At 33.7% G+C, this 14,884-nt stretch overlaps 7 protein-coding genes across 7 annotated transcripts; 4 read left to right on the forward strand and 3 right to left on the reverse strand.

Moving 5' to 3' along the window:
* Window positions 1-148: 148 nt before the first annotated feature.
* Window positions 149-1,211, reverse strand: rheb (Ras GTPase; the record flags this gene model as incomplete). The annotated part of the gene is made up of 5 exons (XM_004358906.1): window positions 149-162; window positions 296-367; window positions 503-779; window positions 877-1,016; window positions 1,163-1,211. The coding sequence occupies 5 exons, from the start codon at window positions 1,209-1,211 to the stop codon at window positions 149-151; spliced, it is 552 nt and encodes a 183-aa protein (XP_004358963.1).
* Window positions 1,212-2,178: 967 nt separating this feature from the next.
* Window positions 2,179-2,865, forward strand: DFA_00989 (uncharacterized protein; the record flags this gene model as incomplete). Its single annotated transcript, XM_004358907.1, has 1 exon — window positions 2,179-2,865. One exon carries the CDS (start codon window positions 2,179-2,181, stop codon window positions 2,863-2,865), a length of 687 nt encoding a protein of 228 aa, XP_004358964.1.
* Window positions 2,866-2,940: 75 nt separating this feature from the next.
* On the reverse strand, window positions 2,941-4,363 carry DFA_00990 (uncharacterized protein; the record flags this gene model as incomplete). Its single annotated transcript, XM_004358908.1, has 3 exons — window positions 2,941-2,950; window positions 3,151-4,238; window positions 4,319-4,363. The coding sequence occupies 3 exons, from the start codon at window positions 4,361-4,363 to the stop codon at window positions 2,941-2,943; spliced, it is 1,143 nt and encodes a 380-aa protein (XP_004358965.1).
* A 203-nt stretch (window positions 4,364-4,566) lies between these two features.
* DFA_00991 (putative endonuclease V) lies at window positions 4,567-6,316 on the forward strand (the record flags this gene model as incomplete). The annotated part of the gene is made up of 2 exons (XM_004358909.1): window positions 4,567-5,537; window positions 5,611-6,316. 2 exons carry the CDS (start codon window positions 4,567-4,569, stop codon window positions 6,314-6,316), a joined length of 1,677 nt encoding a protein of 558 aa, XP_004358966.1.
* Window positions 6,317-7,144: 828 nt separating this feature from the next.
* On the forward strand, window positions 7,145-9,702 carry gacR (RhoGAP domain-containing protein; the record flags this gene model as incomplete). The annotated part of the gene is made up of 2 exons (XM_004358910.1): window positions 7,145-7,489; window positions 7,561-9,702. The coding sequence occupies 2 exons, from the start codon at window positions 7,145-7,147 to the stop codon at window positions 9,700-9,702; spliced, it is 2,487 nt and encodes an 828-aa protein (XP_004358967.1).
* Window positions 9,703-9,894: 192 nt separating this feature from the next.
* On the reverse strand, window positions 9,895-11,321 carry crtA (calreticulin; the record flags this gene model as incomplete). Its single annotated transcript, XM_004358911.1, has 2 exons — window positions 9,895-11,072; window positions 11,237-11,321. The coding sequence occupies 2 exons, from the start codon at window positions 11,319-11,321 to the stop codon at window positions 9,895-9,897; spliced, it is 1,263 nt and encodes a 420-aa protein (XP_004358968.1).
* Window positions 11,322-11,900: 579 nt separating this feature from the next.
* Window positions 11,901-14,556, forward strand: DFA_00994 (uncharacterized protein; the record flags this gene model as incomplete). Its single annotated transcript, XM_004358912.1, has 5 exons — window positions 11,901-12,357; window positions 12,546-12,988; window positions 13,295-13,869; window positions 13,953-14,076; window positions 14,263-14,556. 5 exons carry the CDS (start codon window positions 11,901-11,903, stop codon window positions 14,554-14,556), a joined length of 1,893 nt encoding a protein of 630 aa, XP_004358969.1.
* Window positions 14,557-14,884: the final 328 nt, after the last annotated feature.

Here is a 14,884-nt window from a genome sequence, read left to right on the forward strand (position 1 = left end):
TTTCTAGCTAGCTCTCATTCTTCTTCTTCTTCTTTCTATAGTTGTATGATATATATATATATGATATTATTCGTTGTAAAACTGAGAAAAGAAAAGAAAAGAAAAGAAAACAAGATCTGCTGAAAATACGTCAAACTAAAAGAGTTCTTCATGAAGACAAAACTTAAATTAAATAAATTATAGTAATAATGGTGATATATACCACGAAAAAAGATCTACATATTATTATTATTAAAAAAAAAGGGGAGGAGGATGTTTAAAGTTTATTGGTTTGGATTTCTTTACATCAATATACATCCCTCTTTTTGAGGTTGTTCTGGGAGTTGACTTTTATCAATTTCTGCTAAAATCTGTTTAAATACTTCATCTATAGATAGAGATAATGATGGATATTGAGAAAGATGGACATATATATTAATATCAACAGTGTTGTATATATGGTGGTTTAAAGGGGGATTCCCCTCCCTTTTAAACTAATAAAGATCTTTAGTCTATTACTTACCAACATTGCTATTATTCTTCCCTGAACACTCTACAAAAGCACATTCCCATTCATTGGCTAAACTTTGACCACCTTCTTTGCTTATGACTCTTTCATTTTCTAAATCTCTCTTATTTCCAACCAAAACTCTGGGAATCTTTTCTGTACCCAAGGCATTTAAAATCTTATCGTTTAGAACCTTTACTACCTCTAGCGATGATGCTGAAGTTACACTGTACACTAAAATATATCCATGAATTCCAATTGTATATTGTTTCTGTAGAATTGAATATTCATCCTTTTGGTAATAAATAAAATGTTGTTAATATATATGTATGAGTAAGTATATAAATCACATGATTCAATCAATGTCATATGTCATATGATAAACCTACTTGACCCGCAGTATCTATAATTTCTGTGGAATATTCGTTGCCATTATGTTTAATGACCTTTTGAAAAGTATTTTCGATTGTTGGATTATAAGTTTCAGGACAATGATTATCTACATATTGTATAGTTATAGTTGATTTGCCTGTATATTTATATATTATAATATATATTTGTGGTGTGTTTGAAGGGATTCAATTAAAAGAGTTAATTACAAATAAAATATTATTACAATGATTCTATGATGATCCATCATAATATCATCACATGGTCTATCTTGTTTAAACTTACCAACAGCTCTAAAGCCCATAACACATATTTTTCTCTGTTTAACCGGCATTTCTTAATGTATATATATATATTGTATGTATAAATAGTTTATATAGATTGATAATAGATGAAAAAAAAGGTAATTCTTTATATATAAAGTAAAAGTAATTGTTTCTTTTAGAGTACTATATATATAGACGATTGCTTAATATGTTGAAAAAGATATATAATAGATAAAGATACGTGTCTGTTATTTATAGAATGAATGAATGGAACCTATTGCTTGAATTAATTGAATATATGATAATATCTTGATTTTGTTTTGTTTGTTTGTAAGAAGAAAGAGTGAGTTGAGTTGTAAAATGATTATTCTTCTTTGCTTTGGTTGTAATAATATCTCAAAGATAGATTCTAAAATTATAAAAGATGTTGTTTGTTTTGAATGCTATGAAACGAATGAATGGAATGAAATATTTGCTATGCTTTGCTATTTCGTCTTCAGCAGTAGTAAGATAGATCTAAAATAATAAATTAATTTAATTATATTGAATTGATTGAATTGAATGGATGGTTTATGTGTTTTGTATTATCTACAATAGTAGTAGTTGTTATGTTATACTAATACTAGCAAAAAGTAAAGTGGGACAAGCTTCCAACAAACACCCTCCTCCTCCTTATTTCTTTTTTTTTGAATTTTTTTTGTTTTTTTTTATTATTATTATTATGTTGATCACCTCAAGATGGATGAAGCTTTGGGAGGCGGTCGAAACATGCGCGTCGCTTGATGACATCAAGAAGGAGGGGGACATCATAACAAATCCCCGCTACTTTGATTTTTATCAAACTTCTTTAATTTATTTTTATCGATCACTCGGCATTCGAACGTTCGATACACAAGAAGACACCCTCTCCCTTTGCACAAAAGAAAGAAAGAAAGAAAGAAAGAATAAATTCTTTAAAGGGAATAGATAGAAGATATTTTATCTTCTTCTTTTGAATGCTGTGGTTGCTCGTTCGAGAGGGTTTCATCTCATGTCATGTCATCTAAAGGAGTCGGAGGAGGAGGTATCGGTGCTGTAGACAATCAAGTAATAATATTACAATCATCATCATCTCAATCACAATCTCAACTATTGGATAGTTATTACCAAAAGATTCAAGAGGATGGAGTGGTGTATCAGAAATCAATGGTCGTGCATGCAAGAAGAGCTATACTAAATGAAACCGTTGTGACTGTGACAATGGATGGCGTAGAGACTAGTAATGTGGCTACATCAGATACTGATTGGGTGGTGACCAACCGTGACACACTGGCACACGAAAGTTATATTGTACCAGACTCTATCTTTTGCAAAAAGTATCGGTATTCTAGTAATCATCGAGGATGGATACCAACAACACTTTGTAGAGTCAAAGCAATCAAAGTAGATTCATCATTTCCATCTAGTTTTTATATCACTGCAAGATGGAATCAACCAATGATTGTTCATCGAGGTGATTATTTGGTTATTCCATTCATATCTACCAATGAATCGGCGTTGGAAATATATCGTATTGCACAAATTGAATTCAACCAAACTTATAGACAATTAACAATGATGGAAAAATCAACAGACTATTTCAACAATCATCATCATCTTGGTCAAACTCTTTTAATATCATTTACATGTTTAACTTGTATTGCTGCAGCGGCATTGGTTCTATTTAAAAAGGGTAATAAATGAAATGAATTAAATAATATTTATTATTTATAAATATTAATTTGTTTTGATAAATATATTATACCATTATTATTATTATTATTGATATCTATATTATTATTATTGATATTGTTGTTGTTGATACCCCATCCATTGGTGTCATCATTTTTAGTTATTCTATTTACAAAGTTTGCTTTTAATATCCAGTATTTGTTATTATCGTTTTGATCATTATTTTGGACAAATGAAGATGTGGAAGAGGAGGAGGGGGAGGAGGAAGAGGACTTGGAGAGCGGAGTTCTATGATACATTATAATATCAATAGCATTTCTACCACTACTACTAGCACCAGCACCACTACCACTACCACTAGGTGTACCTGTTGGAGTTGAAGTTGAAGATGAATTTCCATCATTTCCACCAGTTGATGATAGTGTTCCTGAAAAGGCTCCAGTTACACCACTTGATGATCCTGAATACCCAGATGAAGACCCAGTTGATGATGCAGAAGAGGATGCTGATGATGATGTATCAGTGTTTCCTCCAGTTGATGTACTTGTTCCAATACTCGACTTTCCAGAGAACCCACTTTCACTTGCAGTTCCAGATCCACTTGAACTAGATGTCGATGAAGACGATCCAGATCCACTTGTTATACTAGACTCTCCACTACCAATTGGTAATGAAGTGGCAGATGAAGAAGATGCAGAAGAGGAGCCTGAAGAAGAAGTTGAAGTTGGCGATGATGAAAATTGAGATGACCCAGTCTCTGCTGATGAATTTGAATTATTATCATTCTTATTATCAATATTATTATTATCATTATTTTCATTTAGTAGTTGATGTTGATTGTTTTCATCCAATAGATATAGGATAAAATGTGCATCTTTAGGATTACTAGAACAAGATGTATCATAGTATACACCAGACGAGTAAAATTGGAATGATCTTTTAGATCCATCAACCCATACGAAAGATTGCGTTAGTAAAGTTGTATAAAGATTGTTGTCGTTGTCGTTGTCGTTTTCGTTGTCAAGAGTAGTAGTGTCAATTAGTTGAAGTGATGTTGATGATGGTATTTTTTGTTGTTCGTATAAATGATTGAATTCTTGGTTTGATAGATCTGCAAATTGGTTGATTGCCAATATAGTCGATGAAGATGAAGAGTGGTCTGCACCATCATTCCATCTACTAACAAACTGATAGTTATCTATAAATGTATTGAATCGATATGTAAACTCTTTATTAGAGTAGTATCGATTATGGTGTCTCGCCCATTGCATAAACAACAACTCGTGATCATCATTCTTCTCTGTCGTAGTCGTCGCAGATGATGATGACAATATAAGTAATACGAGGATAGTAAAGAGTATACTCTTTATACTACTCCTCGTCACCTGTAAATCTATCATCCACTACTTTGTTGTTGTTGTTGTATATCTTCTTCGTCTCGATACTAGTAGTTCGTCTGAACAACTTTCAGCAATGAATCATAATAATATCTGATTTCAAGCATTCTCATTTTTTTATGATTCTCATGAAATTATCATTTAGACTTTTGCCTTGTGAAAAATGTAGTAGAGTCGATTGTTTATACAATCAACTACTGACCAAACAAAGTTATAGTAATAATCACTAAAGATATATAACTAACTATACACACACTTAAACCCAACCCAACCTTTAATCTAATTTAATATTAATATTTATTAAAGTAAAAGAAAAATGACTGGTATCGTTGACGAAGAAATACAAAAGATTGATGCTTTGTTGGCTGCATGTTACATCTCTCAATATGAATATGATACAAGAAAGAAGGATATCTTGGCTCAACATCATGCCAATATTGATCCAACCAACAAATACTCTGCTCAACAACCTTCCAACGATGACCAATCGGAAGAGTATGATGTATCCTTTACAGACGATGACAATCGTACCTATAACGTTGATAACAGTTACAATAACAGTAATAGTAGTTACTTTAACGATAACGCACCATCTGGTTTCACCAACAATGATGATTATTCAAACTATTATGGATCTACTACCTATGGTGGTAGCACCTACAACCCTTCTACTTACTCTACTCCAACCCCAACTCCAACGCCAATGGAAGAAGAAGAAAAGGAAATTCCAGTATTAACTCATGATTTTGAAAAGAATCTTGATTTAGATGATAATTATAATAACAATAACAATAACAATAATAATTATAATACTAAAGTTGCTGCTAAAACTGCTCCAAAGAATAATAATAATAATAATAATAATAATAAAAGAAATAATAATAATACTAATAATAATAATAATAAATCAACTACCACAACAACCACCAATAATAATAATAATAATGCACCAACATTCTTATCAATGTTTACCAATCCAAAACCAGTTGCAGCTGAACCAAAACCAGTTGCAGCTGAAGCACCAACATTCTTATCAATGTTTATGAATTCAAAACCAGCAGCAGCTGCTCAACCAAAACCAGTTGTTGTTGCGCCTGCTGTTGTATCAAAAAATTATGAAACAACTACAATTTATAATAATGGAAAGAGTATTGTATTTAAAGCCAATGCTCCAGATAGTACTTTACAAGTTGATTTATCAAATTGGACCAAGGAAAGAGATAACAATGGACGTCCAACCGAACTATTTGGTCAAGCAATGATAAATCAAAAAAACATTTGGAAAAAGTAAATATATATAGTCAACCAAATCAAATCGTGTTCCTTTATACTTATTACTTTTTATTTTCTAATTGATTAGTGAACAAATACAATTATTATCAAAATTGGATAAAACCAACAGAGTAAAAAAACTACCAAATGGACAATTGAATATAAAGTATGTGGCAGGTTCTGATATCTCGTTTGCCAAGGGAAACAAGATTGATGCTTGTGCATCCATTGTCGTCATGGAATACCCATCTCTCAAAGTTGTATACGAGTCTTACAAGATGATCAAACTCACTCAACCATATATTGCAGGTTACCTTGCCATGAGAGAAGTGGATCATCTCGTTGCATTGTGGCAGAGTCTAAAGAGAACACATCCACAATTTACACCAGATATTATGGTGGTTGACGGTAATGGAGTCAATCATATGAGAGGTATGGGGTTGGCCTGTCACCTCGGTATTCTCATTGATTGTCCAACTTTGGGTGTTGCCAAAAACCTCTTAGTATGCCACGGTATCACCGAAGAGTACTTGGACGAACAATTTGACTATGCAACTCTAGGAGAAGCAGTCCAAATGAAAAGTGACCAAACCAACGAACTCTTAGGTTACTGTACATACAACAATGAAAATGAACGTTTGTACATTTCACCCGGTCATAAAATCGATGCTTACACTGCTCTCCAAGTTTACGAACAAACCACCAAGACCCACAACCTCCCAGAACCAACCTACATTGCAGATCACTACTCTCGTGAATTCCTTCGTATTTATTATAAACTTTTTAAAGCATAAAAAATCAATCAACTCCAAGCAAAAAAAATAAATAATAAATATATATTTATTTTTATTAAAATAAATTAATTAATTAATTAATTGTATATTTTCCAAGAGTCCAAAAAAAGATATATTATAAAAAAATAAAAATCACCAACCCTATTCTTTAAAGATTCCCAATCCATTTAAATCGATTTTTCAAGTAGATTTCGTTTATTGTTTCCAAACTTGTCCAACCAAATATTAATTTTCATTGATCATCCCATAAGGATGTAAAAGTTTTTAATAAATACAAGTTATATTATTAGGATAAACCTATACATTTTCGGGAAACGGGACGGTTCAGAAACCATTACAGACTCCAGTAAAATTTAACTCCTTAAATTCAAATTTCACCTCGAAGAAGAAACCACTTCTTGGACGAGTGGCTAATCTAGTCCAAGCAATCTATCTGATCTTAGAAACCCTTCCTTTTTATTTTATTTCAAACTCTTCATTTTCGGGAAACGGGACGGTTCAGAAACCAATTACAGACCCTAGTAAGTTGGACAAGTGGTCAATCAAGTCCAAATCATCCTTTTGTTTTGATTGATACTTTGATAATCTCAATGATCGATGATCCCCATTATATTGATTTTGGTTATCCAAACTTACAAAGTGGCTAACGATTTTTTTTTATTCGAATCATGACATACCAAGATTTCGATCACTTTGTAAAACAATGTGTCTTAAACCATCATATAATTATAGTTTTTTTTAAAATCATTCATTCAATCCTCTATCTATTTATATACATCATTCAACTACTAGAAAGGAAAGAGAGAGAGAGAGAGAGAGTGAGAGAGGATGAAAAAGTTTAACAAAGCGATTGTTGAAGCAAAGGTATCGGTGCGAGAAAAGTTTGGTCAGAGAGATCCTTTGACAGAGTTGCCCGACTTTAGAATCAAGAACAAGTCATTGACAGATATCAAGACAAGTTTAAAAGAGATTGTAGCTCGACTACAAAAACAATCAAAGGATCACCAACAATTCATCAATGACAATAGTTCAATGGCAGACTACTTTACAGAGCTTGGTAATGTGTTGATGCAAGATTCAGAGACACTCATGCAATCCTCTACTATCCTCGGACCTTCATTTACCATCATTGGAGATATGTTAAATCAATTGGAAGTATCTCGTTCAAGATTGGTATGTAGTATCATATGATTATTGATTGTGATAGTCACATATGATTATTAATCTTAACTTTTTTGATTTAGGACATATCAAATAATAATACATTGATAAATCCATGGCAAGATTTTATGAAGAATGAATTAAAGGAATCGACAATGGTCAAGTCGAGATATGATAAATCGAGAGTGACTTTTGACGCTGCATCAGAGAGTTACAAGGCAATGAGAAAGAAACCAAATATATCGGCCGAGAGACTACAAGACGCAGAGAATGATTTGCATATTGCTACGCAAGAGTTTTCCGACGTGGCAGTTGACTCGCTCAACATATTGGAGGATATTATCGACAAGAATACAATCGACAGTATCGACCATATCTACGACTATGTCAAGGGTCACCAAGAGTATTTCCAAAAGTCATTGGACATTATAAACTCTGTCTTGCCCAACTTGGAGCGACAAAAACAGTCGACTGCCAAACTAAGACAACAAGTTGTGGAGAAGAAAAAGAAGCGTGGCGAAGAGATACTATTCAACAGTTCGCCGTCAGCCGAACGTATTGCTCAGTATGAAGCGGACGCTCGATGCGTACCGGGATCCGCGCAACCCAACGTGGCACGATTCAGCGTGGGTAGTGCCAAAAAGATGTTTGGAATGAGTTTGGAAAAGTTGGCGACACGTGACGGTGTTGCTATCCCCACCATCATCCTCCACGCAATCAAGTATCTTATGGACGACAAGGTGTTGGCTGTTGAAGGCATATTTAGAGTGTCGGCCAACCAAAGAGAGTTGAACGAGTTCAAGACGGCCGCCAACAACGGCTCACTCGACTCATTTGACGAGGTGGACGACCCACACATTGTCACCAACTTTTTAAAGTCGTTCCTTCGAGAGCTGCCAACTCCACTGCTCACCTACGAGCTATTTGCTCCGCTTTGTCAATGTGTCATCTTTAACCACAAGGCTGGCTCCTCCGAAGAGGAGGAAACGGCCAATATCCAAGCCACGGCCGTCAAGCTAAAGGCTATTCTCTCGACACTCCCCAACACTAATCTCCAAATATTTAAACTACTCATCAAACTACTCTACAAAATTGCTCAACGTTCAAAGGAAAATAGAATGACAACTAGTAATCTATCAGTTGTCTTGGCTCCCAATATACTCTATCCTCAAAAGTTGGATATGGGGTCAATATCAAACTCAAATGGAACTGTCGACTTTATGATCAAAAATTATAAATTATTATTCAATGATGATGAAATTCAAATTGTTATTCCAGTACTCTCATCAATATCAGTATCATCATCACCACCTCAACCAGTTTCCCAAGCTCCCACACCAATAACACCTAGACCAATATCTGTTATTTTGTCCAACAATACACCTGGATCAAGACAATCTGTACTTCCACCATCATTACCAAACAAACCAGTTGTATTAAATTTTAATTCTCCATCATCTCCTTCTTCAAGTAATAATAATAATAATAATACAAAGACTAATAGATTGTCAAATTCAACATCAAAATTAACACCAATGACCACAAACAATATTAATAGTAATAATAATAATAGTAATAGTCCAACAACACCTGTAGTACCAAAGAGACTTTCCAACTCTGGATCTCAAATTCCTCCACCTGCAATATCATCATCGCCATCACCAACTTCACCACCATCACCACCATCAAATGAACCATTTAGTAAACCACCCAAAAATATATCAAATCGAATGTCAATGTTGATAACATCCTACAATCAACAACCACCACCTTTACCAGCCAAACCAAGATCAACTGTCATGTTTACTTCTCCACCACTACAACAACAACCACAACAACAACAACAACAACAACAACAACAACAACAACCTTACCAACTACCATTACCTTTAAACAAACCACCAACACCTAAATCATTAAAATCATCTTCTGATGTTCCACCTCCATTATCACCACTTGAACCGTCATCCACATCCTCATCCTCATCATCATCATTTATGAAACCATTACCAACCAGTCCACCTCCTTCTCTAATGTCAAATAATGATTTACCATTACCACCATCTGGATCATTCAGAGGTAAATCAAGACCATCAGCAATGATACTTCCTAAACCAAGTAGTTCCAATGGAAATGGTAAATATAATTTATTGGATGATTTTGAAGGTGGCATGATCTTGGACAATCCAAATCATTCCAATGATGAAGACGATTTTTGGGGTTAATTAACAAATACAAACAAATAAAATTAATTATGTACAATCAAAATAATAATAATAATAACTCTGTTTTGTTTAGTTTTTGAGATTATAATAACATGTATATTTTTATATATATTTTTTTTCTTTAATTTATTTAAGAATCATATATATATATTTTAAAAAGGGTACTAAAATTGTTGTTTCCAATGGTCATTTTTAGAGTTCGTCATGGACGTCCTTTTTGACCTTCTTTTCTTCGTTGGTGTTGGTGGTGACAACAACTGGCTCTTCTTCGGCATCAGTTTCAGATTCTTGGGCGTCTTCAGCAGCTGGTTGAGCCTTCTTGGCTTCTTCGATCTTCTTCTTTTCCTCTTCTTGACGCTTGGCTTCTTCGTCGTCAAACATCTTCTTTTCACCTTCGACGTTCTTTTCAAAGTGCTCTTCAGAGAACTTCTTGGCCTCTTCGACAGAGTCGGTGACGATGATGTTGTCAAAGATGGTACCGGCCTTTACTTGCCAGATTTCAAAACCAGCAGCTCCAATCTTGTCAAACAAGTAGATGTTCTTGTCTTCCTTGTAGTCTGGGTTGGCAATCAATGGGTGGACCCATTCTCCCTTGTAGGCTGGGTTGGGGATCTTCTTGGCCTTCCAGGCACCTTGGAACTCTGGGTTGGCGATGGTTGGGGCTTCCCATTCTCCGTCGTCTTCGTCTTCCCAATCTTCTGGCTTGGTGGCTTCTGGGTCGACAATGGTGGCTGGGATGGTGTCATAGTCGGCTGGCTTGACATCTTCTGGGTCGTCGATTTCCTTGACATCGACCCAGTCAACTGGCTTGGATTGCTTTGGATCCTTGATTTCCTTGGCGGCAAGGAAGTCCCAGTCTTCGACGAGGGAACCAGATTGGATCTCCTTGTTGTCGATCAAGACAGAGTAGGTGTTGTCTGGCTTCAAGATCAAGGTGTATTGATGGGACAATTGGTCGGATTCAACCTTTAACTCCTTCTTGATGAGGTGGTTCTTGTCGTTGTAGTTAAAGATGAGGTGAGTCTTCTTGGACATACCGCAGATATCTGGGCCAAACATAATGTAGTATGGGCTGTCACCACCAAAGTTGGCTTGGTCGAGGGTGTCTGGGAGGAGCTTGATGTAAGCACCACCACAGTCGATACGTTGCTCGTGCTTGACGGTGAATTGGACGACTAATTCCTTGTCCTTGTTGGAGAATGATTGTGGGAACTTGGCAGAGAGAGCGTAGAACTTGGCGTCTTCAGAGGTTTGGATACCCTTACCATCTTCAGCATCACCGAACCACTTACCAGCGGTTTGGATAAACTTGCCAGCCTTTCCTTCTTCCTTTTTGAAGCTAGATTCAACCCATCTTGATTCCCACTCCTCTGTAAAAGTAAAAAGATAATAGAAAGAATGAAAGAAAGAGGTGGAGGTTTACAATTAGTAATCTAATTCTTTTTTTGTTTTGTATTTGATTGATTGCAGATCTGAAGATTGACCATGGTAATGATCTCATCTCCTATCTTGCTTGCTTTCTTTCTAAACTTACTGTCAAAGGTTTCGCTGAAATAAATCTTAGCGGAGGATAATCCAACCAAGAACAATACCAAAAAGATTAATGGTGCTAATCTCATTTTGTAAATTATTATATGTATTTATATATAAACAAGAAAATAACAAAGATTAAAAAAAAAAAAGTACAGACTTTTGATGGTGATGCTCAAGCTGTGTGGTCAAAAAAAAATTAAAAAATAAAATTTGAGCAGCTGCGTCAGCAATGGAAAACTAGCTTAAAATTGAAGTTCGTTTTCTATTATTGACCAATCAAACATACAACCACCGGTATCATCCCCCCATTTTGATAAAAACTTTACCAATCACCCTCAATTCAGATATATAGTCCAACTTTCCAACCCACAACCTTTATCTCATCAATTAAACTTATCTCAGATGAGATGATGATGATAAGTAAGAGTACACACACTTTATTTTTATATATTCTGACGTTTATCAATAAAATATCTCCTTTGGTTTAAAACTAAAATTAAAGTATTTTAATTTATTTTTCAACAACAAAAGAGATGAATTGGTATCGGAAATCAACCTTGGTGACAGTAAATTTAAATTTTGGTTATTATAGTGTTAATTTTTTTTTTATTGTGGTTCATTCTTAACGGTCACAGTCTCAATATATAGGATAGGATAGGATAGGAATGGAAGACGTTGAGGTGCCAGTGCCCTTTGACAAACAGTCTACCAACCAATTCTTTAAACAAAGAGTCTACAATAGTGAGACTGCTGCAAAAGATCGATATGCAAAGGCAGAGCAACGAGTCTCAGACATCTTTGATGGCGTAAAGGTCTATTTCGACGGTCACACAGACTCTGTATCACTGATTCATCTACGAAGATTGGTATTGATGCATGGTGGTGGCTATAGCCATTACTTTTCAAGTTCTTGTACTCATGTCATTGCTTCAATACTCTCAATGCCAAAGATACAACAAATCAAAAAGAATAGACAAAAAAAGAAGAAAAGGAAAAGTATTAATAATACTACTTCTTCTTCTTCTACAAATAATAGTGGTGGTAATAGGGATGTACACCTACACTATGTTCATCCAGATTGGATTCTTGATTCATGTTCAAAGTTAAATAGATTGGATGAGAGTTTATATTCTCTTGTCAATGATAATAATAATAATAATATCTCTTCTTCCTCTACTACGGAGACTACTACAACTTCGTCAAAGAAGATCATAACAACCAAATCACCAAATGATATTAGATCATTCTTTAACAAGATTGGAAATAATGACAATAATACAAAGCAGCTAAACGATGATCCAACAATGAAGAAAGATTTAAAAAGAGAGATTATCGATTAGAGGATTATAGTGAAATGTCTGAATATGAAATGGTTAAATATTTAAAAAAGATTAAATATGCTAATTCATATCAGCATCAACAACAAGAAGAGGAAGATGGAGAGGAAGAAGTGGAGAAAGATGGTCAAGATGAAGAGGAGGAAGATGGCGAAGAAGAATTTGGTTTTGGAAACCAATATTCGAGTGACGATGAGGAAGAGGAAATAAATGGAGAGGAAGGTGAAGATGAATTTCCATCATCATCTATAAGCGGTAGTTTGTTGGAAACAAGGGAAACTGAAGCACTTTATAAAGCAAGACATTCTGCATTGGATTACATGCATTTAAAAAAGGATCATTCAACCAACACCAATAATAATAATAATAATAATAATAATAATAATAATAATAATAATAATAATACCAATAACAAGGTATCTTTTAATTTTAATGAATACTCTCAAGGGATACTAAACCGATTGCCAAGAGGTCAGGAAAAGAAAAATATGTAAATAAATTAATATTGATTATCGTATCAATATTTCCAACTCAAGTGACATCACAAGTGATATCATTATTTATTTTAAAAATCGTGAAATCATGATTACAAATATACTATTCCCTATTAAGGTAGAGTGTGGTGTTCAAACAAATAAAGTAATATTATTTAATTATTTTTTAAAAAAAACCATGATATAGCATTTGTTCTCTACGCCAATATTTAGTATTAATTTATTCAGGAGATGACGACAATGGAGGTGTCTCGAGACAACCAAAATCAACATCTGCAATATGATAACCAACAACAATATCAACAACAACAACAACAACAACCTAATATAGATTATTCAATGTATAATCAACAACAACAACAACAACAATATCAACAAGATCAGCAATATAACCAACAACAATATCACCCGCAGCAAGATCTGCAGCAGCAGCAGCAACAACAACAATACCATCAACAAGATCAACAACAATATCATCAACAAGATCTACAACAACAACAACAATATCAACAGCAAGATCTACAACAACAACAACAACAATATAATAATAATAACAATAACAATAATAACCTTTACAATCTACAAGATGATAATGTAGTAATTAGTCAAATGAATGATATACTTCACAATTTGGATGAATCAGAGGATTCTATAAGGCAAGCAAAAGATTGGATGTTGAATAATCAACACAAAGCTCATTTGATTGTAGAGCTCATAAGAAAGAGAGCTGCTGGCTTTTTTGATATACCCGTATCAAAGATTATAGCCCTCATGTATTTAATTAATGATGTATTACATTTCAGGTATGATGATGATGAACAAACCAATCACCCAACTATTGTTGGTCATTCTGACTAACTCCTTCCTTTCTACTACTACTACTTAGTATGATAAGAAAAATGGATGGAAACAACGAAGAGTATTTACAGAGATTCTATCAAGTCTTTCCTTCAATTCTTTCAAATATTTATTACAAGTTAGATTTGGATCAAAAAGATAAAATTCAAAATGTATGATTAATCAATCAATATTATCGTCAAAAGGCACAACTATAGTAGTACAGGCAATCAAGAACAAGTGTAACAAAAATGATGATAAAAAAGAGAAAAGAGACAAAGAGAAAAAAAGAAAAGAGACATTGGCAATGTTGAAACACAAAGATAAACTAATACCCTTTTCCTTTGTTATCTATATAGATTCTAAGTTTATGGAATGAAAGGACTTTATACAATAATGAAGATATTGGCAAATTAAGAAAATTTACACAACCAAATCCACCCAACGTTACACCTGGCTTAATGATTTCCTATCTTCGTACTATACAGCCACAATCTACCTATATTTCCAATACCTTTAAACCAATTAGTCTTCAAGATATTGATTATCATCAATTGGCAAATTTAATGATCAATCATCAACAACAACAATTCAATACTCACAATAGATCATTTTATGACAAAGTAAGAGAATTTTATACCCAACACTCTTAAATTCATCAAGAATACGCTTTGTAAATATGGAAAACAAAAGATTCTCATGTTCCAGATTATTTTTGGAATAGTATTTCTTCTTCTTTCTTCTTTGGTTCAATGGAATATATAAAATATAAATAATGTTTGGGATTGGATTATATTGGCATCAATCAATCAAATTTATGGTCAAGAGATAATAAAATAGACAGAGGAATACCTTATTTGTTAAAATCAATCCAACATTAATGTTTGGAATTGATTTATTGAACCAAAATAGAAGAAACCAGCTATTATTATTATTTAAAACAACAATTATAATAATAATTATAATAATTTATTGGTTGAT

The sequence above is a fragment of the Cavenderia fasciculata genome (assembly GCF_000203815.1).
Source record: "Cavenderia fasciculata unplaced genomic scaffold Scf_Dfasci-F-a-25c12.r2-5, whole genome shotgun sequence".
Taxonomy (NCBI): Eukaryota; Evosea; class Eumycetozoa; order Acytosteliales; family Cavenderiaceae; genus Cavenderia; species Cavenderia fasciculata.